This window comes from Cyrtonyx montezumae, unplaced genomic scaffold (assembly GCF_038088225.1).
Source record: "Cyrtonyx montezumae isolate F1298 unplaced genomic scaffold, pur_monq_1.0 scaffold_0, whole genome shotgun sequence".
NCBI lineage: Eukaryota > Metazoa > Chordata > Aves > Galliformes > Odontophoridae > Cyrtonyx > Cyrtonyx montezumae.
Genome location: NW_027071824.1, coordinates 40,987,239 through 41,014,991, shown reverse-complemented (window position 1 = coordinate 41,014,991; position 27,753 = coordinate 40,987,239). Strand labels below are relative to the sequence as shown.

Sequence of the window (27,753 nt, the reverse complement as noted above, 5' to 3'; positions counted from 1 at the left end):
AGCGCAGGTCGGCGGCTCCGCAGGGCTGGGAGCGCCCCGACGGGGAGGACCCGGGGGCTGCTGCGCTGCGCCCTCGCCCGGCCCCGTCCCGCTCCGCCGGGGGGGGCATCGGGCCCGTCCCGCCGGGACCCCGCGCGTTGGCGCCGCCACCCCCGGGAGCGCCCGCGGCCCCGCGGCGGGAGGCACTGCTCCGCCCCGTCCCGTCCCGCCCCGCCCCGCCGGGGCTCATTGATGATTCGGAGCCTTTGAGGAAAGGGCGAGCGCGGTGAGAGCGCTGCGCGGCCCCGGTTTTACTAAAGTGTGGCGCGGAGTCTGGGAACTCGGCGCATTTCGCCATGTTTTTTTTTTTTTTTTTTTTTTTTTTTAACGTCCTGACTCATTTCTGTAGCAAAAAAGAAAAAAGAAAAAAAAAGAAAAAAAAACCCGTGCTCTCTGGTGCCGATCGGACACCCACCGCCGCTCCCGGGCACATCCCCGCCGGGGAACTATCGCCAAAATCCCCGCAGCACCGTGCCGCCACCCCACACCCCAAGGGGCGCACAAAGCGCGCTCCGTGCCGGGGCCGCTCTGCCCGCAGCAGGTGCACCCAGGGAGGGACGCCGAGGGGGCGGGAGGTGCGGGGCGCCGGGCGGAGGTCTCCGAGACGCGGCCGTTCTACTCGCCGGAGGGATCCGACTCCGCGTCCCCCGACGGCCGCTTCCTGACAGCCTCCACCCCGCGGGGGGCAGCGGCGGGGCGAGGGGGAGGGCGCCGGGCTCCGTGCCCCGCTCTGTCCCGCTCCGCCCGCCCCGCGCCCCGCCGCCGCGGCACGGGGCCGCCGCTCGGCGCCTGCGCACTGCAGGGGCGCCAGATTTGGCGGGAGGGGGAGTGTCCAAAAACCCTTTGTTTGATGGCATCTCTGTTTACAGAGTTTACTCTTTAATCTCAACCTGTTTCCTCCTCCTCCTCCCGCGGCTCCTCGGCACTTCGCTGCGCGGCGGCGGAGCGCCTGGGCGCAGCCCGGCAGCAGGGCGCGGCGGCGGGCGCGGGCTCACCCGTCCACCTCCCCCAGCGGCCGCCGCGAGGATGGCCCGGAGACCCCGGCACAGGTAACGGGGCGGGGGGTCCGCGCTGTCACACGGGACGCGGGGCTGCGGGAGAAGAGCTCGCCCGGAGCGGGGCGGCGGCGCGGCCGCCCCCGTCGCACCTGAGCCGCCCCAGCCCCGCAACGACCCTCGCCCCGAGGGGACGCGCCGGGATCTCCGCTCTTCTCTGCGCTCCGCTCGGACCGGGGCTCGCTACCCGCCCGACGGGGGCTGCCTGCCGGGAACTGTCGGGGCGGCGGGCAGCGCGTCCCGTTCCATTCATTCATTCATTGCCGGCGGGCCGTGACGGCAGGTGGGCGGCGGGCGCGGGGCTGGGCACTTTTCTTATTCTTTCTTTTTTTCTTTCTTTGTTTTGTTTTGTTTCCCCACTTTATTTCGCAGCCGCTCCTTCGTCCCCGCAGGAGCGCGGCTCTGACCCACGGGTGCGGCTGCGCGCCGCAAGGTTGGGCTCTGCCCGCACGCACAGCGTAGGGCGGCTGCGGGGTGCGCTCGGCGGAGCTGTCACCGTGCCGGGGACGGGACGGGACGGGACGGGACGGGACGGGACGGAACGGAGCGGGGTGGGCGGCAGTAAGAACCGCGTGGTCGCGTCCGCCGCTGCGCTGCCGGGCGGACTCTTGTCGCGGGGTTGTTGTCTAATTAGCAGCGGGCGGCGGGTCGGACACGTGGAGGCTTTTTTCTCTTTCTCTTTGCATCCTCCACTCTCCCCTCCCCTCCCGCTGCGCCGTGACAGCGGAGCGAGGCGCGCTCCTGCCGCTCCCCGCCCGTCTGCCGGCCCCGTCCGGCGGCGCTCGGGGCTGTGCGGCCGCTCCCGAAGAGAAGGGGCTCTCGGCGTGGCAGCGGGCGCGGGGAGGCGGGCGGAGCGCGGGGTGCCGCTATGAATCACCCCGCCTGCCGCTGCCGGGCCGGGCGCCTCGCGGGCGCCTCCCGCAGGGACTGTGCCACCTCCGGGAGCGACTCTGCCGGCGGGAGCGGGGCGCGGGCCGCCGCCAACCCCGCGGGGCGCGGCGCGGAGCGGGAGCGGGCTGTGCCCGCCGGGCTGCTGCTGCCTGAATTCCTTCAATCGCGGTAGCGGCAGCAGCGAGTCATTTCCTCTCCACCCCTTCTATTTTTATTTTTTTTTTCTTCTCTCTTTTTTCTCCCTCTTAGCCGGTTGCTGTAACAGAGAGCCCGGCGCTGCTTCGGCTCCAGCCTTCAGCCCCTGCCCCGAGCTCCGAGTGTCCCGAGGGCTCGGGGCGCTCTCCTGCCGCTGGAGGACGCGGGGAGCCGGGTCCCGCCGATCCGCCTTCCGTGCCGAGCGCGCTCCGGGAGCAGCGCGGCGCGGGCGGGATGCGCTTCTTCTGTCGGCCAAACTTCTTTTGAAAACGCGGCTTGGAGACGCAGAGCTCCCTTTGCGCGCGGGCGGGCGCACAGCTGTCCGTGCGCAGCGCTTCAGCGGGGAAACGGCTGCGCTGGTGGAGGATAAGCGCCCGAGCTCTGCCCGCCCCGGGCACCGTTGGTGCCGTCGGACACCGGGGGCACACGCGCGGGAGCAGGCGGTGGGGAGCGTCCTGCGTGGCGCGGCTCCCACGGCACGTGGCACCGGGCAGACTGCGAAGCCTTCCGTGTGCTTTAAAGGGTTTGCGCCCAGCAGCCCGCTTTTGAGGTGTCTGCGTCTTTGCTGCAGCTTAATTTCAAACGTGTTCTCTCGAAAACAGGATCAATAAATGCTTGGGAATTAGGGTGTAGTGGATTGCCTTGTTACAAAATGACTTTATTTGAATGTCTTAGTCATCCTGTAACATCCCGTAACGCCGTGCCATCAGATAGAGCGTAGTTGCTCATCTCTTAACATAGCGCTGTTTCTGTTTGAGCGCTGTGGGTTTCATCTCTGCCAAAATGTCAGAATTGCTGCTCCTATCGCAGAAGTTGGAAATAAGATGTTTCCCAGTGGAAAGGCAGCTCTGGTTGCAAAGCTCTCCTGGTTTGCTGGGAAATAAAGGCTGTTTATGGCAGTGACCTTGGTGAAAAGAGAGCCCTTTTCACCAGTGGATAGCCTCTGGGGAATTCCCTTAGTCATGAAGGAGGTGAGCGACAGAGTGTGTCAAAAACAGTATGAGGTACCTAGAAATAGAGTAGAGGTAATAAAGCCTTGAGTTAGCAGAATGGGCAGTGCGAAGTGGCTCGATCCTTCATTGGTTAGCTGCAGGATGCTCTGTATGCTTGTCCACCTTAATGCTACCACTCAGTGGCTTCGCTTCATCATAGAAACTTCTGCCTTCACGCACAGGTCCCGTAAACATGGGCTCAAACAAGGTCATTATGGATGAGCCTTTTGTATTCATATGTCTCCTCGGGGAGCCACACAGCTACCCGCCCTATTGGCCATACTAAACCTCTAACAGTATTCAGAACATGTGGCGTGAGTTAAAGGTCGTGCACTTGTGTAATGGACACAGTCTCCAGTTCTCTTTATTGTCCAAAACATTGTGTTTTAATTTGAAACCCCCATTGGCTGAACGCTTGCCAAATGTGTAATTCACCACCGATCTAACAGTGTGAACAGGTCCAAACATGCATGGCAGCGAGGCGGCTGCCAACCCTTTGCTTGTATCTGTGGATACCAAAAACAGCAGAACCAGTTCAGAATACTAGAACAACAGAATGCAGAACAAAATCTTGTTGTGCAAGTTTTAAAACTTTTATCTGTATAACCTTTGTAAAGATTGTAGTGTTTTCTGTGTGCTGTGTAATTAAGTAGCTCCAGTCCTCACGTTCCGCTCTGTGTCTTGCTGTGTTTCCTGCTGCAGCATATACAGCAGCGATGACGATGAAGAGGATGTTGAGATGTACGACCATGATTACGACGGCCTGCTCCCTAAGGCTGGGAAACGTCACCTAGGGAAAACCAGGTGGACCCGTGAAGAGGTAATTTCTGGTTTGGTCATCTCCTGCATGGGGGAAGTCAGAGGGAGAGCATGGAGCCACTCTTCCCAGAGCTGACTTCAGTGGCAGCGCAGAGAATGAAGATGATGTTGACCCATTAGCTATGTGCAGTGTTTTACTTAGCTTTGAGGATTGTTGTTTTCTTTCAAATAAAATCTGTCAGCACCATTTTTTAAGGTCCACCACGGTCTGCGTTCCAGGAATTAGGGCTTCTGTAATCCCTGTTGGAGAAGCAGACTGAGAGTCACCTGTGGCAGTGCTGGGTGCTTCCCGCTGCCACTTTGTGTTTGAAAGTGGTTGCTATGCATGAGCTGACGTGTGCTCCTTGTCCCACAGCAGCAAACAACTGTGGCAGAAACTGCTGCAGTCCTTTTGTGCCATTTGAAATTTGCACTTTTTAATTGCAGCATTGTGATCCCGAGTGGAAATAAATTGAAAGCTGGAAGAAAGAAACCCAGCGGTATCAAAATTGAGCATTCAAGATGTGTTTTGCTTCTGAAGGTCAGAATATGCCTTAGTCACAGTACCCTTGTGCTGACTTTCCAGATAAATTCTGGTATCAGACTCCTTTGCCAGGTGGATATCCCATGGCCATTGAACTGGTTTGAGCTCATTGTGAAATGCATTAATACAGTTATTGAGTTATGTTTTGACTTTTTCCTCTCTGACAACGTATGTTGATATATAAACAGAGGCAAGTCACCTTTTGCAAGCACTTTTTATTTTTTAAGCCACAGCCTGCTTTTATGGCAGTGGCTGTGGTGGCAATGTGGATGGGATGGATGCATGGTCTGGTGGTCTCTTCCATGTCACATGGACCGGGAACAACCTGGGAAGTGCCAGTGAGGGTCATTGCCCCCTTCCTATCTCCTGGGGCAGTTCTTGCGAGTTCCTCTATCTTGATCTTGCCCAATACATGATATTCCTTTCTTTTGTCTGTAGGGTCTGTATTTCTGGCCTTATCATTAAAAATACTGGGCTAAGTTTCTTGGTGTCGCAAGCATGCAAAACTCCCTCACAGCCATCACGAGCATTAATTTTATTGTGCATTCATTGTACACAGACCAGCAATGAGCAAATTACTGGAACTCCCATTACTTGCAAGACATTCAAAGCTTAAGGCTGTGATTTTCAGAGGTCCCCAGACAGCTGGGTGCCTCAGTGTCATTGTTGTGATTCCTGGCATCAAAAATGTCTAAGCACTCCTGTAAATCCAGTACCAGAGTAACAGTTACACTGCTTGGAGCATAAAAATGGGAGTCAAACAAGAGCACAGAAAAAAGTCAGTCTTTCTCCTAGAGTGCTGTGAAGAGCCTACCAATATCTATGCAAGAAGAAAAGCCTCCTGATTTTGGGCAATTAAAAATATGGGAAGACCACAGACCACCTCCTCTTACTGTCAAGACACAACAGAAGTAACAGATACATACAGAGTTAGAAGTGGGCAACTTTTTTGAGTGCCTTTTATTTGTTCATGAAAGATTGTGATATTAATTATGGTGTGCTATTTTTGTTTGTTTCTTTATTTGTTTTTTAATGATTCAGGATGAGAAACTGAAGAAACTTGTGGAGCAGAATGGCACAGAAGACTGGAAAGTCATTGCCAATTTCCTTCCTGTAGGTGGACATTAGTTTCTGTTTCCAATTCTAGTGACAACTCTTTATCAGAGGGTTCCAAGTAAGGGAAAGGGGAGTGGTTTTTGCAGTTACTTTTTTGCGGGAGATATAAAACCTCCACATCTGGAGTCCTCAGAAGTTTGGTTAGAATACTCTGAAACCCGTGTCTTAATTTTCCTTTCACTTCTCAGAGAAGGTTAGGAAGCATCAAACGGGCTAAAATTGGGGGCACGGAGTGTAGCATGATCAAAGGTCGGTGTAGCACTGAAACAAAATGTCTTTAGCACAGAGGAAAAAAAGTAGCTTTTGGTGAACTTGGGTAAGTGATTTTGAAGAGAACGATTTTGTGAACACTTCAGCTGTAGCAGAAATACTGCCTGCAGGACTCGACAGCTGTTGTGCCAGAAGACGAAGGCTGAGGTTGTGTAGTTTGGGCAATACAGTCATAACTGCAGAAACTATAGAAATAATTTCATTGAGCAAATGATAGTGGGGCACCTTGTTCTCCGACCTATTATATGACTCCCTCTTCACTTAATAATCGTAGTTGGCAGTGAAATATGCTGGAGGCACATAGATAAGAGAGTTATCGCTCTACATTCATCTTTTTCAAAGAATAATCTACTCGTGTATTTTATATTTCATTAGAATCGGACTGATGTTCAGTGCCAGCACCGGTGGCAGAAAGTATTAAACCCAGAACTTATCAAAGGTCCATGGACTAAAGAGGAGGATCAAAGGGTAATCCGTTTTCCTTTCCGTCTAATTAATACCCTAATAACAGATTTAATGTAGTGGGGCAAAACTTCCAGAGAGCTGAGTGGTTTTAACTGTAACATGGCCCGAGGCAGGACTGATCCTATGTTATCAATGCTTAATACTTCTAAGTTTTCTATGCGAACTATTTAATTTTGTTTTATAGCACCGTAATGTAGAAATGCAATCTATAAATGCCTCATGTATTATGAGATTTTTTCTTTTGGGTAAAAGTATAAATGGGAAACAGGGGATTTTAATTTTGTGTTAGTCTTTCTGTTGCAATTTTGAACAATGTCACTGAAATTACTTCTCCATTGCAGTAAAACTTTCACTGATTCATTATGTGTTGTTAAATACAGACAGTTTTTATGTCCTTCTTTGAAGGTAATAGAACTCGTGCAGAAATATGGTCCAAAGCGCTGGTCGGTCATTGCTAAGCATTTGAAGGGAAGGATTGGAAAACAGTGCAGGGAGAGGTGGCACAATCATCTGAATCCAGAAGTGAAGAAAACCTCCTGGACAGAAGAGGAAGATAGAATTATTTACCAGGCACACAAGAGACTGGGAAACAGATGGGCAGAAATTGCGAAGTTACTGCCTGGACGGTAATGACATATGCCTTTGTCATATCCCAAAAAAAGGGAAAAGCTGTAGGTCCGAGCAGGATTTTTCAGCCTTTGCATTTACAGATAGAAAATTTTGAAATCAAAACCTGGCAAGCCAATGGGATCAATGTGTTTTTGTCTCAGTGGAGAACTGTGCTGTTTGGTCACTACATGGAGCAGTAGGACACTTCTACATGCTTTTAATGTTTGCCAACAACAAAAAAAACCCAGCATGTAGAGCAGGACTGTATGAGTCTCCTGAGTGTATGTTCAATAATTGACAAAATTTATATTGATTTAACAGTGAAGGATCAGACTTGCAAGTGGAACTTAGTTTACATTCAGCCAAGAGCGTACCTGCAAAGTGAAATCCAGTATGTTGGCTCAGAACGATTTTGGAGAAGGCTGCTTCAGCATTTGTCATTGCTCATGAATCATCCAGACAATTTTGACCTATAATCCACATAGAAATCCACACATAAAATTGGAGAAACTGACTTCCTTGGGCTGCAGTCCTGGAAATACTTGTCTCATTGAAAGCACATGCACAAGTTACATATACTTTTAGACATTCAGAGTCTTACTCACTCTGCAGTAAAAGTGACTCAACGTAAAGTGTGTTGAGCAACTACTGTAAGTAAAGGAGGGTTTTCTGATCCCATTTTTGTTCCTGTTCCTTGCTGAAACACCTTCAGTGCTTGAGATCATTATATCCTTTCAAGGGGGCATTCCATAGACTGCTTTTGCCTTCTAGAAGAAGGGAAGAAAGCAATTACCACTTGGAAAGTTTCTCTATAGCCTTTACACATCACAAATATTGATTTCAACAATATCCTGTGGTGCTGATTTTTTTCAAGCAGAGGGACTGTTGCTGACTGTACTCCCTACAAATCTCACAGACTTGCTAAATTTATTTTTTCTGACCCATAATTTTGAGAGTTTGAACCTCAGTTTTTCAATGGCTAAAAACAATTACAACAGTGTTGTTTACTGGGTTTGTGTGAAGAGCACAGTGCTCTCATTGCGTAGGTGGTCAGCTGGAAAGCTGCTTGGAAGCTGGTCTTTTGACAGCTGTGCTCTATAGCTTTTCTGTCCAGTAAAAAAAGGCACATCAAAACAGTAAGACTTGCAAAGATGTAGTCTTGAGGGGAACCTTAGAGAGGTGTTAGGCTCACTGTCATCTCACATAATGGGAACGAGGTGAAGCTGAAAGTATTCATTGGTTCCAGTTCAGGCTTCAGACAGCACATAAACAGCAGCTCGGTTGTCTTCTTCCCTCCTTTTCACAGTGAGCATCTTTCCTGAGAGGTCAAGAGTAATGTCTGTAAAGGCCAGGGCCAGGGGGAGGTCAGAGAACGGCTCAAGGTTCAAAGGAATGCTAATGGCATCTTTCTGCCTGTTAGCCTTGCTTCTTACACCCCTCAGACATACACATTTCTGTTGCAGGACCGATAACGCTATCAAGAACCACTGGAATTCCACCATGCGCCGGAAGGTCGAGCAGGAGGGATACCTGCAGGAGTCCTCCAAAGCCAGCGTGCCCTCGGCAGCCACTGGCTTCCAGAAGAGCAGCCACCTGATGGCCTTTGCCCACAACCCACCCGCGGGCCCGCTCCCGGGCGCCGGACAGGCCCCGCTGGGCAGCAACTACCCCTACTACCACATCACTGAGCCACAAAACGTAAGTCCCTGAAAACGCTTTTCAGTTTTGTTTCCTTTTGTGGGACGGGTGGGTGCAATTCAGCTGATTTCCAGACAAGTGAAGGTTTTTCCCAATTGTTGGTGGACTGGTATGTGTTTGGGGTCAGGTGAGGATGGCTTTGACTTAAGCAGTGTTGGGTATATGCATGCTTCAAACCAACTGCTGACGTACAGGGAGAGTCAGGTTTGGCAGTTCTAGCATCTTGCAACCACTGGAAATGTTTTGAGCACTCTTTCTTATAGTGGTGAATACAGATATGCTGAAAATGAGTTGCAGCTGATTAATACTGTGTTCTGTCTCAAAATCTTTCACGTTCATTTTTGCCATATACAGGTGCGGTGTAGGGGTTGCCTGTCAGAACCAAGTAAACAGTAGAGTTTTAATCTGATTCCATGCCTTTTAACAATTAATAATAAAATGTGCCTCTGCTTTAAATGCTTACAGTGTAGTTTTAGATCATTTAAGAACTGCATCTTTTGCTTTTTCACTTCAATTTAAAAACATCTCACAAACACATCTGCAAATTATTCATTTTTTCCATCGAGAGGGATACCTGTTTCATTTATAGATTTTCTTTCTCCCTCCATAGTACTCCGTGTCACGTTCTAAAAGCTGTTCATTTTGCTTCTAAATGTTTTGGCATTTTTCTTGATAATACTAAGCACGTAAATGTAGATTCACAATGTGGGCAGATGATGTGCTAGAAATATTAACTTGTAGTCTCTTTTGCTTTTTGGCCTAGGTCCCTGGTCAGATCCCATATCCAGTAGCACTGCATGTAAATATTGTCAATGTTCCTCAGCCAGCTGCTGCAGCTATTCAGGTAGATAATTTGAACATCATTTTGAGAGTCAATTTGTTAAACCTTTGCTAAGTCAAAATGCAGACGTTTTACCTTAAGAGAACATTTTAATGTAATATGTGTGAAGAGAGAAAATGGGGAAGGTGGGGGAGTTCTGACCTGGCTAATAATTGCTTTTTCTGAAGTGAATTTAACACACCAATAGTTGTCCTCTGGCGTGATAGATTTTGCTTTCTCCATTTCAAATGTCTGAACTGAAATTCAGCAGGGACTTTGATAGTGGAAAACATGATTGACGTTTGTTTCATCTTTTGAGTCTAATTTGGCTATTATAACCACAGAACGGCAAGCCATAAGCATTTTAGTTGCTACATCCTATCAGACCTTTATCTTTTCTTTTCCCTTAACTCTTAATTTCAGAGACACTATAATGATGAAGACCCTGAGAAAGAAAAACGAATAAAGGAATTAGAGTTGCTACTAATGTCGACTGAGAATGAACTGAAAGGGCAGCAGGCATTACCAGTAAGATTGTCACTGTGTGCTTGGATGGAGGGATAGCAGCATTACCCCAGTGCTTGTCTTTTTAACTTTTTACTCCCCCTTTGCCTTTGATACTAATCAAGGCTCTATATTTCCGTTTTAAAAGGATGAAACATAGCACATGCATACTCTGTATCTGCTTTGTAAATTCTCTGGTAAAAAATTCAATTTGCAGGGATTTTACTTTGCAAAGTGGGAGCAGGGCTGGGCTCTGTAACGTTACATAATGTTGGAAACGTGATGATTGTACTAAAATGAAAAATCCCACAGATCTTAAACCCATGGGATATGCATTTTTGAAAGTGTGCAATGGTTCATGTGATGAAAATGTAGTGCCTATACATTAGATTTTTCTTCTCTGTTGTATTCTTTTCTTCAGCTGTGTTTTATACGCTTTGTAAGCTTCAGACTTGGTGCATGTTTGACAGTTGATTTTACCTCTCCAAATAATGGTAGAGTCTTCATAACTGCATGTGTGGAACAAATGCTGGCTATTACTGAATTCTTACACTTTGTTGTATGTGCCATTGGATGTTAATGTGTGAAAACCCTCAGTTACTTAACACCATCACCAAAGCTAAGCGTCCACAAATCATTTTGGAAGATAGGTGATAGCCAGCAGATTTATTTTTTATTTTTTATTTTTTGGGCAATATTGAAATTAATAGTAAAAACAACTGCATGCACGATACGTTAGTTTGGCCACTTTTTAACTTTAGTTAATGTTTTGCAATTTCTTCTGTTGCATGATCACACTGGAAAGAAACTTCTGTTAATTTGTTCTTCTGCTTTCCTAACCACGTTGATTTGACAGCCTCTTCATTGCATTGGTGTAAGCTGTAGTGTTAGACAGGGACAGAAGAAGAGAAGGAGATAAGCAAACAAAAGCAACTCTAACTCTAAACCCTTTAGCCTTCTACAGTGCTGAGCGCTCAATAGGGAAACCCTGCCGTTTCTTGCTTCTCACAGAAAATGACTTGCAGACACTTGTTGAACTTACATTTGGAGTAATGCAGTACAAATTGATAATCTATTAGTCACGATACACGTTCATAATCCCGGAAGTGAATTATGAGGTAACTTTGGGATAACAAACATATTGATATTACTTAAAACAAGATCTTGCACTGATGAAAGGAAACATCTTGACAATTGTTTCATAGGCATAAGTTTGTAGACGATGATGCAACTACTTTTATCTTTCCTCCAGTGGCATCTGATGCCTTGTGCAATTTCATTGCTAAGTTCCTTCTGCCTTTCCCCCCCCACACATCCCCCTTTCCTTTTTTTTGCTTCTTCCTTTAGACACAGAACCACACAGCAAACTACCCCGGCTGGCACAGCACCACGGTTGCTGACAATACCAGGACCAGTGGTGACAATGCACCTGTTTCCTGTTTGGGGGAACATCACCACTGTACTCCATCTCCGCCAGTGGATCATGGTTGCTTACCTGAGGAAAGTGCGTCCCCTGCACGGTGCATGATTGTACACCAGAGCAACATCCTGGATAATGTTAAGAATCTCTTAGAATTTGCAGAAACACTCCAGTTAATAGACTCCGTAAGTAGAACTGTCGCCTCAGGTGCATTTGTGTGTGGTCAAGGAGTAAGGGGAGAGGAACTGGGACCGTCCTAACAGTATTGTTGTTTTGGTTTTTTTTCCTGAGTAACTTCTAATTGCTTCAAGATCTGAAGCTTAGCTTCTGAAATAACAACACCTGGCTGCTTGTAAGTGGAGCCCCTGAATGTGGAACCGTTTGCTCTTTGTGCGTGTCTCCCTTTCCTGCTACTGCATCTTGGTGTGGGAGTGTGATTCTTAGCAAATGACACATTAGGAGTTTGAAACAGCCTCTTACTGTGTTGCATCTCCCTAAACTAAAAGCAGAGACACCATGGAAGATTGTAAACAACGAAACAGTACTTCTTTAGATTGTAAGTGACACATGCTGTAGGTTTACATGTGGCTGATCATGTGTCTGCATCATTTTCTAAAAATTTTTTTGTTGTAGCATCAATTGCTGCTTCCTAGAGCAAAAGGGTTTTGCCCTGGCAAACGAGAAGAACTGGAAACACCGATTTTAACTCCCAGGTAGCTGAGTGACACTGACATGGCCTTGTTCTATCGTGATCTCCAGGGTACTGTGTGTAACATGAGTGGCATGGTGAAATATGTTTGCTGGTGGCCCTTTGCTTCAGCAGTGGTGGGGTCAGCTTCATGCACTGCCACATCCCCTTCTGCACATCCAGAGCAGTCGTGCTGGCTCAGAGACCAGTCTTGGTTGAGAGTCCAAGGCACGTATTTTGTTGTTTTTTTCCTAACAGTTTTCTGTCTTCGTACTACACAGAAAATGCTGGACTAGCCAATAGTAAGGATATCATTTGACTGTTTCTGTAGGAGCTCAGTTGCCACCAACACTGCTAGGGTGCTAGTTTGATATGCTTGATATATAGACCGAAAACACAAACAAGAGATCCTAATATCAGTGCTCAAATAAACATGGTCAAGCAGAATTGAATTGAGAAAGGCTTTGTATACTTTCGCTGCGTTTTCATGAGGTGGCACTGTACACTGTCTTATGGCTCCGTGCCTCCCACATTGTTTCAGGATCCTTCATCATGGGGTGATCTCAGCAGTTTTGAATTCTTTGAAGACACAGACATTCTGGCTAGCAAAGCTCCCTCAGGCAGAGCCATGCAGCTGCAGCACAGAGGGGCCAGAGCTTGTAGACCTCCAGGACATCCATCTCAAACCTGAGCAAAACCATGTTGAGTCAGGGCCATCCTGGCTCACCAAAGTCCTTGTCTGCCTCACAGGGCAGCGTGGCTCCGTGGGTCCTTCGCAAAAGGAGAGGGCATGCCAGCCTCTTAGCCAGTGGCTCCAGTAGCACCTTGGTACTGGCTGACGGCAGCAGCTCAACTTCTAAGCGCTCCCCTGTCAAAAGCCTGCCCTTCTCTCCCTCGCAGGTAGATCAAGACTTCTGCACAGATGTTACTAATTCTCAAAAGTAGCTGCAGTGTTAACAATTTAGAAACTAATCCTTTGGAACAAATGACTAATTACCGTTGCGCTTGTTGATTTCACTCCATGTTTGAATCTTCTCACTACTCCTAGTCCTCACCGCTGAGCGTAGATCATCTGCAAGCTAACTGTTGATTTTCTTCTTTCGAATTCATCTGTGGAGCTTGGGTTTTTCTTTTTGATTTGGATTGTTTTTGTAGGGGATTGTGATTGCTTGCTTTGCTCATGCTGTTAACTCCTTCAGCTACTAGAGCTGAACATTTCTGATCATTTGTAATACTTTCCATCACTGTCCACTTACAGTATGATTCACTGACCTAGAAAACCCCAAACTGCGTTTAAGTAGCATTCAGGTTGTGAGACAAACTGGCAACAACCAGAAAATTCTAATTGTGGGACGGGGTGGAATAGGAATGAAGAGAAAATCATACTCTTACAATTGCCTGGTGTGCACTTTGAAATTTCTGTCCATTGTTGCTTTGTTTCACAGCTGCAGCACTATTTAAAAGTGTTTTGTTTTATCTGCGTTTGTTGTTTTTTTCCCTTGATTCGGCATTAGTCGTTAAAGTCAGAGAAATGCTATTTCATGAAGATTATCTATAGATTGCAGATAACAGTCTCCCTCCATGTCTCCAGTTATGTGTTAGGTATTTTAATCATATATCACTTGTCCAGTAAAATCCATATTTTCTTACATACAGTATTTTTCTAATCTGGTACAAGTGTAGTCCAGCAGGTAACCTGGTGAACCATTGTCCGAATGAAGGATACTGCAACACTCACAGATTTATAGTTAATAGAAACAGAAGCCATATTTTTGGCTGCCAAGTGGGACTCATGGAAAAGCAATTTTCTCCAAACTGTTACCACCGCCTCCTTTTCAGTCAGCTGAAAACACTCCACACACCCACTGTAGGTGGTGATTTTCATTTTATGCTGAGAAAATGGAGCACTTTGTTTTGAGAGAGATGATAGGAAATTTATTTTCCTGTCATATCTGCCTTATTTACTGATTCAGAAGCATGAAGGTTCCCCTAATAAAAATTTGTGGAATAGTGGAAATCCTGTTTCCAGTGGCTTCTTGAAACATCCCCTACTCAGTTTCACTTGGTTCTTACCTCAAGCTCTTAATATCAATTACAATCTATTTGCAGAAAATCCACATCGGATGTTTAAGTGGTAGAGAAGGCTTCTGTTCGGAATGGAGTGTCATCTCGTTTCTGATTTCCCACTCTAGAAACATTAGTCTTTGCTTCCTGAAAGCTCCAACCAAACAGTTTGCAGAATATTGTTTTTCCACATAATCAGGTACTCCATATGTACCTACCTGTATGGTAGGGACGAGAGAGTCATGTGGCAATGAGATGGAAATAATTTATTTTTCTTCCGTTCCATAAAGTCAGCTTAGGAAGTCAACATCACAGTCTAGATGGTCCTGCTGATTTTTTTCTTTTCCTGCCTTCAGTTCTTAAATACATCGTCCAATCATGAAAATCTGAACCTGGACAACCCTGCACTAACCTCCACGCCAGTGTGCGGCCATAAGATGGCTGTTACCACCCCATTCCACAGGGACCAGACTTTCAAAACTCAGAAGGAAAATCATGCGTAAGTTTTTTGTCACACTGCCTTGTCAGGTTCATGAGGGTTCATTTTTCTCACGTCTGCACGCACTCAAACTTCTGGGTAACTGTGCGCTTCCTGCTGAGTAACATGCTAATGCATTCAGATTTTTCTTAGATTGGAATAAAACTTCTGCTTTATAACTGCAGAGGAAGATTATTACCTTGCATATCGACTCACCCATTTTGTGGTTTTTTTTTTAGATAAAGCCATTCCACCTTATTAAAGTTAAATAGATATTCTTTCAGAAGAGCAAAATGGATCGTATGGTCGAAGGAAAATGTTTGTCAAAATCTCACCACAGTGATTGCTTTTACGCGTGTGTTTTTGTAAGGAGTTATTATTTCCATCCACGATCCTTTTAAAGTTTTTCTCCTCTTTCTAAAGTTTCAGAACTCCTGCAATCAAGAGGTCGATATTAGAGAGCTCTCCAAGAACACCCACTCCATTCAAAAACGCACTTGCTGCTCAGGAAATCAAATATGGTCCTTTGAAGATGCTGGTAAGAAGGAAACAATGATAAAAGTTGCTTTGATATTAGTGTAGAGGGATGTTCTGGGGACTCGCATGTAACGTTTCTTCCTTTCAGCCTCAAACTCCGACTCATCTTGTAGAAGATCTGCAGGACGTTATCAAGCAGGAGTCGGAGGAATCTGCAATAGTGGCAGGGCTACATGAAAGTGGACCCCCTTTGCTGAAGAAAATCAAACAAGAGGTAAATCGCAAACTTACCTGAGGCAATTTAATTCAGCCCTCTTTGCTGAGAAACATAGACCAATACCTTTTCTACTAAAGAGCTGTGTCTGTTTTTCTTTCATGTGAGCCCCAAGATCTTACTGTCAGTTCTATATAGTGTACTAGGCATGTCTAATTCATCTCCCATTGATTTCCATAGAAGTCTTTCTGCTGTTTTCAGCAGGGGTTTGCTTGGGCTGTTCTAATGCAGTTTTCATTTGAAACTTAAAAAGGAAAAAAATTAGACAGGAGTTTGGATTGAATCTTTCTAATACAGGTGAAGACTATAGAAGAACCCCACGGGGACCAAGCTGCATGGAGTGACTTAGAAACCTGAACATTTGGGGATGTTGCATTATGTTACTTTGTCACTAGAATTCTAAAAATACATATATTCTCAGTCTTTTTTAGAGGATTAAACTCTTGAATACTGACAGAGCACTGAGTGCAAGTATTCAAAGTTATATTATGGGATTTTTTTGAGAACCTTGAACATCATTTTCAACAAAGAGCAAGGCTGTGGTAAAAGAAAGTACTGTAAATGTGTGTTATGCACACCTGTGAAGAATATTTGTTCTATTTGTTAAACAGCTGACAGACTGATCTCCCTCTGGTCAGTTAGGTGCTGGGCTTTATCATGGTGCCTTTCCTGCTTTCAGGTGGAGTCTCCTACGGATAAAACTGGAAATTTTTTTTGCTTAAACCACTGGGAAGGGGAAAACCTGAACACTCAGCTTTTCACACATGCATCTACCATGGAAGATGTGCCAGTAAGTGCAAGTTTTCACACCACCAAGTTGTTTTATTTTACATCCGTCAAGTTCTTAAAAGCAAGAGAGAATTGTTTTCATCTTTGACCTTACTCACAAGCAGACATTATTCATTGCTTCCATATTGTTTTCTCGTTTTAAACACATAATAATCAAAATCCTGCTCTTAATTAGGTTGCTGTGCTGCATATAGAAGGCATCCAAAGTCGCAATCACTGCCCTTAGTCTTTGCAAAGAGCTGCACCCTTGTATAGGAATGACTGTACTGCAGAGTTAAAACTGTTAAAAGAAGCTCTGCTTTGTTTTGTGCAGGAGGCCTGGCTTATGCATGGATCTGTGCCTCACCAAGATTGTTCCATGTTGCCGTTTCTCTTGCACTTTCAGTTTAAGGCCGAGCGCTGTGTTTGTGACAGTGTCCAGCATTGGTTGCTTTGCAGTCAGGCTGTTTGCTTTTAGTACATTCAAATTCAGATGTTTTTCTTAAGTACCTGAAAACAGTTGTTTTTTTTTTTCTTTCCTTTTCCAGAATCTTCTTACCAGCTCAATTTTAAAGATGCCAGTGTCAGAAGAGGAGGGTGGTTTTCACAAAACGTTTGCTGTACCTAGGAACCGGCCGCTAGCTAGCCCACTGCAGGTAACAAAGCATACACTTTATGTATATGTGTATGTTGATAGTATAGCTTTGGCCAGAGCTTGTCAGCCAGCCTGGGTTGGGTGGATGGACCTGAGCAGCCCAGCTGTGCCAGTGCTGGTATAGCTGGCACTCCCAGTGAGTTGCAGCTCAACACTGTGCTGCCATGACATGGACCCCAGGCACCAGCTCTGTTGGTGCACCAGAGGTGGAGATGGCAGTGATGGTCTGCAAGGGCTTCCTTAGCCTCCTTGGACATCCTAGAGCCTCTGAGCTGAATTAAATGTGTTACTGTTTTAATGTCAGTAAGGTGTCAGGCTGGATTTTGGGTAATGATGATTCTTCCAGGTGTTAACAACAAATATATAAACTTGCTCTACTTTCAAATATATAAATTTATATTCCATCAGGGCTGACCCAAAGCCCACTAAAGTCCTTAGCAGCCTTTTTCTCAACTTGTGTGGGCTTTAGATCAGGCCCTTGCACTTCTTTCAGAGAACAAAATGCAGTATGAATAGTGATTAATTATCCTTCCACCACAACCTTTTTTTTTGAAGTATGTGAATAAGTGATTTTTTTTATCCCTACTCCACATGGGTGGGTTGGGAGAAAGTCATTCTTCGGAATGAATCATGTCAGAAAGGAAACAATAACTAACTCCACAGTTTTTGATTTTCAGACAGTCTACATGGCTAATGCTTTCTTTTCCCCCACTCTCCAGAATTTACATAAGGGGCTATTTACAATAAAAAAGAATAAACAAAACATGGTTTGAATTAAGCATCTCTAGCCTGGCATTATAAAGTAAGCTACTAAAATTTCACACACAGACCCATTTTTGCATTTAAAACACCAGTAGTGTATGCTCCCCTTGCTATGCAGTTATCTGGGTACTGAACTTCAGCCATCTCATGGTAGAGCAGCCCAGAGCTCCCACTTTGAGGACACATTTGAGCATACATCTGAGGGGCTGTATCCTGGGTTGCTTAGTAAGCTTAGGGCAAAATGTTGAGGTAGACAACATTTCAGTTGTGACATGGGTTGTCTTGTTATATGGCAGTTGCCTGTGTTCTGCATGTAATAAAAATGTGGCATTTAAGGTGCACGTAAAATAGAATCTTTTGATCTTGAGTCTAACAATGTTATGTTTTCTGATATCTAAAAATAATTTCTTAACAAACTGCTATAAATGAAAGAACATTTTTAGCCTTCTCACCGTACTCATGCTGATTTTGTTCAGGAAGTTTACACAGGTTGTGGGCTGTTCTGGATCCCATTCTTTACTCATTGGTCGGGAAAAGCCTTTAGTTTTACATCTTAAAAGTCAGATATTGTTTGGATAAAGAAGACTTCTCTTTGAGTAGGAACTGAGTTAAAAAGAATTTCCCATCTTATCTCAGTGCCTAAAAGGCGTTGAACCAAAAGACAAAGCAGTTGTAAAAAGCCCCAAAATGAATGCTTAGTTTCAGCTTCTTGGTGTGCCAATATGAAGGTAAAGTAGCCCTCTTTGCTGGTGAAGAAATGTTGAACATTTCAGCTGTAATGTAAAGAAAAATGAGGCTAGAGGTAGCTGTGTCTGTGGCATAGACAGTTGTGGTTGTTTTTGTTTTTTTTAATGAAGCACAAGCATTTTATATCAGTGCTGTATCATGTGTCCCTCACTGTGCTGTCTGTGCTGGACTTAGTGCCATGGCTAGGAGGGAGCATATGCTTCCAGTGCTGTAAGGCTTGCTTGGTCTCATATTAGAGGGGTATTTGGTGCTGTACAGTGCTGAAAGGAGCCATAGTCTGGGTCTGATACATGCCAGAAGGGATATACTGCTGCTGTGCCCCTAATGTTTTTCCCCATTCACCTATAGTGAGTACACGGCTTGTCTAAGAGTGCAAAGCAGTTGAAAATGCAGGCATCTGTGCTTGATTTTTGACTTGTAGCATTTGTACGTGATCAGATGTTATCATTCTACTCTTTCTGGTTCATAATTTGTTGTGTTGCCCACATACACGTAGGTATATACACTCACGGACACATACAAACACTGGATTAAACCCATGGATTCCATGCAGGTAGAAATGAAACACTAGAGAACTCTTCAGGGTGAAGTATAATTGTGTCTGTGTATGTTTACATTGCTGTTGTTAATACTTTGGGTCTGATCCAACCCTTCTGACTTAAGCAAACTCTTATTGACTCCTGTCCAAGTAAGAATTATAGCACTCTTTCCACCTTGGGCTGTGTGCATGGAGAGGGAAAAGAGGAAGGGGGAGAGAGGGAGTGGGCTACGCATATTTTCCCCCTCACTCTGCTTTTAATACACTTTGTTCCTAAAATTCCTTATTTTTTTTTAAATTTATACTTATGTAAGAGGGAAGCAGTATGTTTACAAGTCTGCAGTATTTTTCATTGCTTTAGTAACTTTCACTGTGTGTACATAAAGAAAAGAAAAGCACTTGTCTGGCCACAAACTTACCAAAGAGTTTGGTTAGTTAGAAATGTTCAAAGAAAACTCTTGAGGATGTTATTGACTTCACCGGGATGCACAGCTGGTCATGCACAACTTGGTAAATAGCTGCTAATGAACATATCGTGATTCACAATCTATGTCACAGTGTTTGGCATGCAAGGACAGGTAGCTAGATATAACCACACTGGGAATAGGGTGCTATCAGTGTTGCACTAGTGCAAGAGGAGGAAAAACATAGAGAAACTCGGGCTTCAGTTTCGTTCATTCCCCTCTCCATAAAATGCTGGATATAATAGTGTCTGTTCATAGGGTTTTTCTGGTAGAATATGAGGATTCAGACAGCACTTTTGTCCTGCATGGCAAATCTCGTGGCTGTGTATGGGATATTCTCTTACTGGCAGAAACAGGAGATGTCTCGCCATCCTAATGTGTTGGCTTATGTTGGAACTGGTCTTCTAGTGCATTGCATGTATCCCAAATACTTTTGCTTTATTTCGGTGGAGTTAGCTACAACCAGTATCCTACATTTTTGTCACTCAAACCAGGCTCAATCTCACTGCACAGAGATCTTGACTTCATTGGGAACTTTTTCAAGAGTTAAGATTTTGGGATAATGTCTGAAGCCCTTTTCAAGGCAGACTGAAGATCTGTACCGAGTTTTGCTTGAATTGCACTAAATAAGAGGTTACGTAAAAACGATGTTCCTGGCTGCTCCTGTCTAAAATTTAGGTTTTATTTCACATTATGTTCTGTAGCCAGTGACACAAGGAGCAGTACATAATACAAACCATCCTAACATAGACATTTTAACAGTTAGAAAAGTAGGCTAAATCATAGGCCATCCACCTAACCCTGCAGGCTATCAAAAGACGCCATGAAATGGAACCTTTTAAGAAAATAGCGCTGCTTTGATATCTTCTTCCCCCACTAACAAAGGAAACAACACAGGGTAAAAGAACTGCAAGCTAAAGAGAGTGTTCTTAAACCCATAGCTCCTGTCACTTTCCATTTTTTAACCACAGACTGACATGTTTCAGCTCGAATTTCCTGACTTTCAGCGGTTTATGTAACCCTTTTCTTTAAAGAGTAAGTTTAAAGGATTTTAAAACAGTTACTTGGTTAACCTTTTCGTGATCGTGAGCTGTCATTAACCTTATTTTTCTCAATTAAAAGAGAAACGTGACATTTCATTTGCAGCTGGTTGTAAGACAGTGCTTAAGGCAAGGCAGCACGGCCTCCTGCATCAGCACATGTAAGGAAGAGCTTTTCTTTGACTACTCTCTGTGACCCTTCTGGAGCAAGAAGGTCTTGAGGTTTTATTCCCTTCTCTGGTTAATCAAGGGAAAAGGGGGAAATGTACTGTGCTCAAGTCCTGGGAGTTTTTAAGTTTTTCACTGCAAAGAGAAGTAGCCCTGCAAAGAGAGTAGGTCCTCCTCTACGGGTGTTATCCTTTCTCATGTTTTGTGCAAGCGCTGTGCTTTGCATAGGTGAGAGAAGCAAAGGGTGGTTGGGAAGTACAGGTCAACCATTGCGTGTCAACCTAGTGTAGAATTTAAGTTGTGAACAGCTCAGGAGCAGGTGATGGTTTCTCAATTTTGAGAAGCTGCAGAGCTGCTGCAGTAAAGAGACCACTTGGCTATCAGCCATTTGTTTCAATGCTTTCTGATCAGTGAATAAAATAAAATTACTTAAGGTCACAATTAGAAAGGTGCTGAATATCCTGATTGGAGTTGCAGGTTCTCAGACAATTTTCTTATCTCTCCTAGATCTTAGAAATCTCATCTATCTCCAGTAGGATTTCTGTCTGATTAGGGGCTTCAGAGTTATGCTCTTGAAAGTTCCACCTAATAGCTCTGCTAGCACTGATAGTGGGCTTACCATAAAAGCTGGAAAGCTGATCCATCCTTATTCTCACACATGTAGCAAGCTGTAATTCTGAAAATACATAGAGACTACAGAATTTAGGATAAGATCATTCCATGCCTCAGAGGAGCAGGAAGAGTGCTTTGCTTTCACAAATGGAGTAGAGAACTAGAGATGTTAACTGGTCTAGGAGAGCTTCCCTCGGTTCTCATCCTCATGGGGTAGTAAACCAAATTGTCCTACATGATATCTTACCACACTGCATGGAAAATGCTTTGTTTGGAGCCTTAGCATTGATTGTTTCACTGCAAAGGAAAGAATTTGACATTTCTGTTCTAAGCCATCTTTTCCGTGGCATGTGCTGCAGATTATCTGGCCGGAAGGCCAGCTTTTTGCAATAGGAAGAAAGACTGAGATGCCTTCTATCTAAATGTTGAAAACATTTTGGCTATTTTAGTTGAAGTTCAAAGTGTACCTTTCCACGAGGTTTTCTTTCCTTGCGGTTCTGTTTTCTCTAGGTGGTCCAAGTTTTTATTTAAAGTGCTTTAACTGGATATCCCAGTTAAACAGTCTGCATACTGCTCACACCTGCCCAAGGGCAGCTGAAGGCATCTTACAGGATAAGTGGGGTATTCCCGCTGCCAGGAGAAGGAGGTGCTAGGAGGATTACTGAGGTTAAGAAAAAGCGAAGCAGTGAGAATGACACAGCTGGAATTGACTGGGGGTCTATGATGTTATGCTGTGGGAACTCACAGTATCATAGCAGCTTCTTTGCGAGTCCCAGCTGCTGCTGAAGAAGTTGCTGTGCATGGAAGAGAGGTATGCAACTATGGAAATACTGGCAGAGGGGGTTTAAATTCCTTTAATTAACAGCAAAGTTAAGAGTAGTATCCTGCTCTTTGAGCCAATGAAAGACATGTATGGAGTGAATCATACCACAGAAGTCTCATTCTTTCACCACTGGCTAAGCATTTCGGTGCCAGAAGGAACACCCCACTCTTAGGTGGCTGAATTGAAGTGGAATGAATCCACTGAATCAATGAAAGCGTGCCCATCAGTGGCAGTGGGTTTGGGGTCAAGCCTTTTGGCTTCTAATTGCAAAGCTTTTGGTTTCGCTCATTGATTTGCTGAGCGATAGGGAAGACACAATGAGCATTTTCCACAAGGAGCATTTTGACTTTGTTTCTGTGCTGTTTTCCCATGTGCTCCAAGCTTTTTGCCCAGGTCTCCTTTCTTTTGATAAGTCCTGGAATTGCTGCTGTTTGCGAGGCACTGACACTTTCCAGTAGCAGAGCCCTGTCGATACTCACTGAGATGCTGGCATGGAAGAAATTGGCGTGCTTCTCAGCCTCCAGTTTTGCTTTCCCTTTTTGCTAAGCGATCCATTAGCTGTGGGTGTTCAGCCCCGGCAACGCGCTGTGCAACAGTCATGGGACCCAGCTCTCCCTGCCAAGAACGGCAGTCGAATCTCTCGCCTTCAGATGACTTTCACACGTGCCTGCAGTGCTGCGCGGCAGGGCTGGCAAGGCAAGGCATTGTGCTTTGTTATGTGCTCACAGCTCGGAGCCAAGGCTTCAGACGGGAAGAGTTTATTAAAAATACCTACTGTAAATGTTACCCGAATTCCCCAGGGTAAAATTGAAATACGCCGCTACAGTGAATACACTGCGTTGGGTCAGATTCTCTATTCGCCAAGTTCTCGCCATCTTCAATTAGAAAATTACTTTGTAAATGGTCCCAAGAGAAAATAAAATAGTAATGTATTTCTGGTAAAATAATACCAGAATCAAAATTCAGTAGGGTGGGCTGGCTGCCCTGTGCTGTCCCTCCAGCAGAGCCTGAGTAAGCGCTTTAGGGCAGGCATGTGCTGGGGACCTGGCTGCACTCTGCTCCCCCAGGGCACGGGGACAGCTGGCTCCGAGGGGAGGGCAGGGGGCTGCAGCCCGCGTGGCGTCTGCTACGCCTCTGGCATAGGCTGAGCGAGGAGCAGGCTTCAGGTGGAAGGAGTGACGTGCAGCAGCCTGCTGAGATGTGGGAGATACGGGATGCGGATTTTGTTTTTTTTCTTTTCTAAACACGCGGCTGTTAATACAAAGAGCTCAGTGTAGGCACTAACAAAGAAATGTAATTAATGAAATCGGGACACTACTTGCCTGAAGTTACTTCCATTTTTTAAGAACTGACATATAGTGATGGATGGGCTTTCCCTAACATATTTACAGTTACCTAGGGTTCTGCTGCTCTAACTTCTCTAGATCAGTGCTTTGAAGCTTGGAAAGGTCACAGGGAAACACTGAATGGACACATATTTCTCTGCCTCATAAAGATGGATATTTTGGAGCTACCAATTGCTTTTGAGATGGACAGACCAAACAAACCTGACTAATAAGCTAAATCGATGGCATTGCACCAAGCGTTAGTTTGGGCCCTGATGCGAATGTCTCTAAAATAGTAGGGAAAAATATTTGCAGGTGCCCAAGTCCCACTGAGGACCAACGGGAAGCTGTAGGTTGCCAGCTGATGTAGGCACCTTTGAAGAAGTTACCTTGGGAGCTGTTTAACCAAAGCATAAAAGAGACTGCGGCATGTCACATGCAAAAAGTGTGTCACACCTGCTTTTGGCTGCAGTGTGCGCCTGAGCCTTACAGCACAAGGTGCACAGCCTGCCCAGGCTGAACCACTCTAGAAGGAGGCAACTGTGTGTTTGTTCGCTTCACAGATGCAGGTTTCCCACAGAAAACTGCAGAAACTAATGCTTTGAGGCTGGACCTTGTCCTCCTTTACACAGGGAACTCCTACTGAATCTGGGCTGGAGTTTAGCCTGCATAAAGACATCGGGAGCAAAGACAGCATTTGGAACTTGTCTACAGAGAAGAGAGAGCTACATGTGGGGGACCCCAGGGGTCTAACCTGCTTGTCCCCATCGTAGTCATACTGCTTACTCATTCACTGCTTTTGTCCCTCTTAGGCTGCAAGCTTTCCAGAGCAGGGAACCTTGGTCCCTGAGTAGGAGCACCCTGATTAGGGCTTGTTAATCTACATTTCCTATGCTGCCTTCTGACTGTGTATGTGCCTTGGATAACACTGTTTGCAATCCAAAGAGCATTCTTTGAAAGGATAGTTAAAGGATCCTCTTGTAAAGTTAGCAACTAGGAGGTGCAGCATAAAGAGCCATGGGCATCCTGGGGTGCTTCTGCTCTGAGCAGCTAAGTTGTAGTTCATTAAGTACACTTTGCTTGCTGTCCTAAGTGTTGGGAAGGCTTTGGCCATTTCATTGAGTGATGTAGATCTTGAACTGCAAATATGACCAATGTTGAGAGTAGAGGAAAGCAGGGAAGGGTTTCTCCTGATCTGTGTTTCTTGGTGGATCTTGGGCTTAGGCCTTTATCTTGAAGAGTCCTTCAAGCCCCTTGCTGGCAGGCAGCTTTCATGGGAGCAGTTGTGTGCATTTTTGGAATTCAGAGGATTCATTCAGCTGTCTCTATCTAATAATCTGATTTTTATTTAGGGTTTAGTGAATATCTCAATGTGGAAAAACAGATAAACCGGGTAATTGAAAGAGCTGAAGCACAAAAACAATGCACATGTATGAGTGTGTGTGTTAATACTGGTAAGTTCCAGGAGCTTTGAAATTTCATTACTGTTTGTAGCTCAAGGCAATGAGAAACATCTCGTATGTAGGGAGTAAATAAACACACTGCACACAGTTTTCTGTGCAGATATGTTTATCTCAGCTTAACATTATACTAAATAGTGTCTCTAACCTCCATAAATACCACAAGAAGTGAAATGGCTTACTTGATAATTAAAGTGCTGCTTCTGCCAGGGGTCCCCCCACATCTCCTTTCTTGCCAGAGGAGCTCTGCTCACGGGCATGTGCTAATTGCTGCATGCAGGTGAAAGCAGCTTAGGGTGCAGAGCTGTTAGCTCGCTGTGCTCAGGCCATCAGGGTCCTAACCATGGACTTGGAATAAACTGTGAGCAGGAACTTGAGAGTCGTTAAATCCTGGCTTTGCTGGTGTGCTCCTGTGTGGGCAGCCTGGTTGCTCACCCCTCTGGTTACAAGCTGAGAAGCAGAGGTGGAGTTTTTTTTTTCCTATTGTGTCAAGATGTCACTTTCTTTGGAGTTGGCACAGCACCCCACTGCAGGCTTGCTCAACACCTGATGGCAGGTTTGCAGCTGCGGGGCCACAAACACATGCCTTGACATTCACCCCAGATCTTTCTGCTTGTTTCCAATATAGCATCTGAACAATGCTTGGGAGTCGGCATCTTGCGGGAAGACCGAGGATCAGATGGCCCTGAGCGACCAGGCCCGCAAGTACATGGCCACGTTCCCAACCCGGACTCTGGTGATGTGAAAAGGGCCGACGGACTTATCCAGAGAAGCATTATGGTTGTCAGATGCTCCTCATTCGCTGGGAAGTCCCTGTTCCTCTGCAGGAGGACTTTTCGTGAATGGGAGACGAGCCTATCTTTGTTGTGGTACAACAGTTGGGAGAGCACGAAGTGCATTTAGTCACTGAGCATATATATTCTTGTTGGATTTCACCCAACTTAAGAGAATTTTTTTTGAGTGAATGAACGATACTTGCCTAAATTATTAGGTACTAAGTTTTAATCAGTAATTAATGATCTTAAGTGCAGACTTACAATACAGGCAATTCTTTCATACTTTCTGAGATCAAGCAGACATGATACACCAGTATTGTTATTTCAGTGATGTGCTATCCAGGGGTGGGGTTTTGTTTGTTTCATTTTTATTTTTTATAACAGAGCAGGTACTCAAACAGATGTATTTTAAATCACTGAACAAAATGCATTGGTGTAAAATACTGAAGTAAAAAAAGCATTACTACACACGCTAGTCTGTGCAAAGGGGGAAAACTGATCCAGTTCGTGAATGCTCAGACATCCATGCCTCTTGAAATACTCTTTCATTCTGTTTATGGTTCTAGACCATTATACGTTGTGTGTTTCTGTTTGGGGGGGGTTAATTAGCTTGCTTTAAAAAAATATTACTGTATGAAACATAGATTTATAAGAAAAATTATATTTTTATTCAGTAATTTAATTTTGTAAATGCCAAATGAATACTGTGTTTTGCTGCTAAAGACCTTAGCGTGTAGACATGCTGCTAGTGTAAAAGAAGCAGTAGAGCTTTATGTGGAAAGGAAACAAATGTTAATGTTAGCTAATTAACTATGCACTAGCATTTCAGACTTTTTTATTTTAATTTTTTTTTACATCACTTATATTTTTTCCCTTTTTTTTTTTACAAGCAATATTTTTGAACACTGTTCCTGGGAGATTTTTGTTTGTTTGTCTGTGTTTTAATCGTCTCAGTGTGTGTTTTTATTTCACACTGGTTTGTAACAGCATGTATTGCACCTTCTTATGTTTGGGAGAACACTGTCTTGTTCGTGTTGTCTGTTTTGTACCATGTCTAGCTAATTGTTCCCTATCCTGGGTCTTATGTACTGAATCAGGTTCTTAGAAATATATGGTTCTTCATACTGCCATACCAAATCTTTATCGATATGGCAAAACACTGATTTTATTTTTTCTATTGTCTTCCTTTTTTTTCTTTTTTTTTTAATAACAGCCTTTGAATTTGCTGCCTTAATAGCATTTGGTGCAGCTTCATCTGCACTTAATTTTTTTATACGACGATGTACTGCCTTGTAGATAAATAAAGTGTGTTTTTTACTTAAACCCATATGGTCTCCTTAATCTTGTTTGTCTTTAATGTTTAGGCAGTGTTGTTCTAGGCAACAATCTAGCCAAGAAGGTTTTTTTTTCCAGCACACTTAGATAAGTAAGGAATAGAGCGCAGCACACACCGTAGGTAGCCTCCACATCCTCAATTGTTGAAAAGCTGAAATAGCACAGCACAAAACAGTCTATATGACACTGTGGTTTCAAGGCACATCTATGGTGACACAAAGTCCAGGTCACCCTCAGCCGGTGGGAGGCTTTACAAATCTATTGTGCAAAACTGCTCTTCTTCCAAAATGCTGGCTAACTTATTTCTTCATTTAAGACCATAAGATCAGGAACCAACAGAGTTAAGAGCAAAATATTCTGGATCTCCTATACTGTAGAACAGACTTTTTCATGCTTTCTTAAAAACCAGAGGTGAGTATATATTTTGAAACTAAAGCACATTACTTGGCACAGCAAGTAATTGAGCAGACCTGAGAATGCCCAGTCCCAGAAAAGCTAGAGAGTATTGGCTTACAGAAAAAGGAAAAAAGAAAAGAAAAAGCGAACAACTGGCCAGGAAAACTTTATTAAGGATCCTGAAGTGCATCCTTTGCTGAAGTTAGTGTAAGCACTCCAAAGTCGTCCTTGAAAGCAGAGTTCAACTCCATGCAGGAAGCAATTGAGGTCAGTCCCCAAAGCTCTCTGCAGGTTGCTGGTGAGGGCTGGGGCGGCTTCAAAGCCTCACGGCTGATCAGAGGAAAGCTGTCCCAGCAAGGACGTGTCCCACGATAGGAATATCCTTTGCAGCACTGCTGCTGCTGGGCTCGGAGAGGGCACTGCACTAATTTTAGAGAGGGGAGCCTGATCTTTCCAGGATCCCACAGGTAGGCACGAGGCTTGGGAG

General features: G+C 44.9%; 1 protein-coding gene across 2 annotated transcripts; it reads left to right on the top strand.

Moving 5' to 3' along the window:
- Positions 1–922: 922 nt before the first annotated feature.
- Positions 923–26,845, top strand: MYB (MYB proto-oncogene, transcription factor). Of its 2 annotated transcripts, XM_065733318.1 has the most exons (16): positions 923–1,088; positions 3,875–3,992; positions 5,556–5,627; positions 6,276–6,368; positions 6,771–6,991; positions 8,438–8,672; positions 9,436–9,516; positions 9,916–10,020; positions 11,344–11,601; positions 12,855–13,004; positions 14,525–14,667; positions 15,070–15,184; positions 15,272–15,397; positions 16,077–16,187; positions 16,714–16,821; positions 25,388–26,845. In XM_065733318.1, the coding sequence occupies exons 1-16, from the start codon at positions 1,066–1,068 to the stop codon at positions 25,502–25,504; spliced, it is 2,076 nt and encodes a 691-aa protein (XP_065589390.1). In that variant the 5' UTR covers positions 923–1,065; the 3' UTR covers positions 25,505–26,845. The 2 variants fall into 2 exon arrangements, with proteins under 2 accessions (XP_065589390.1, XP_065589397.1); XM_065733325.1 differs by lacking the exon at positions 12,855–13,004.
- Positions 26,846–27,753: the final 908 nt, after the last annotated feature.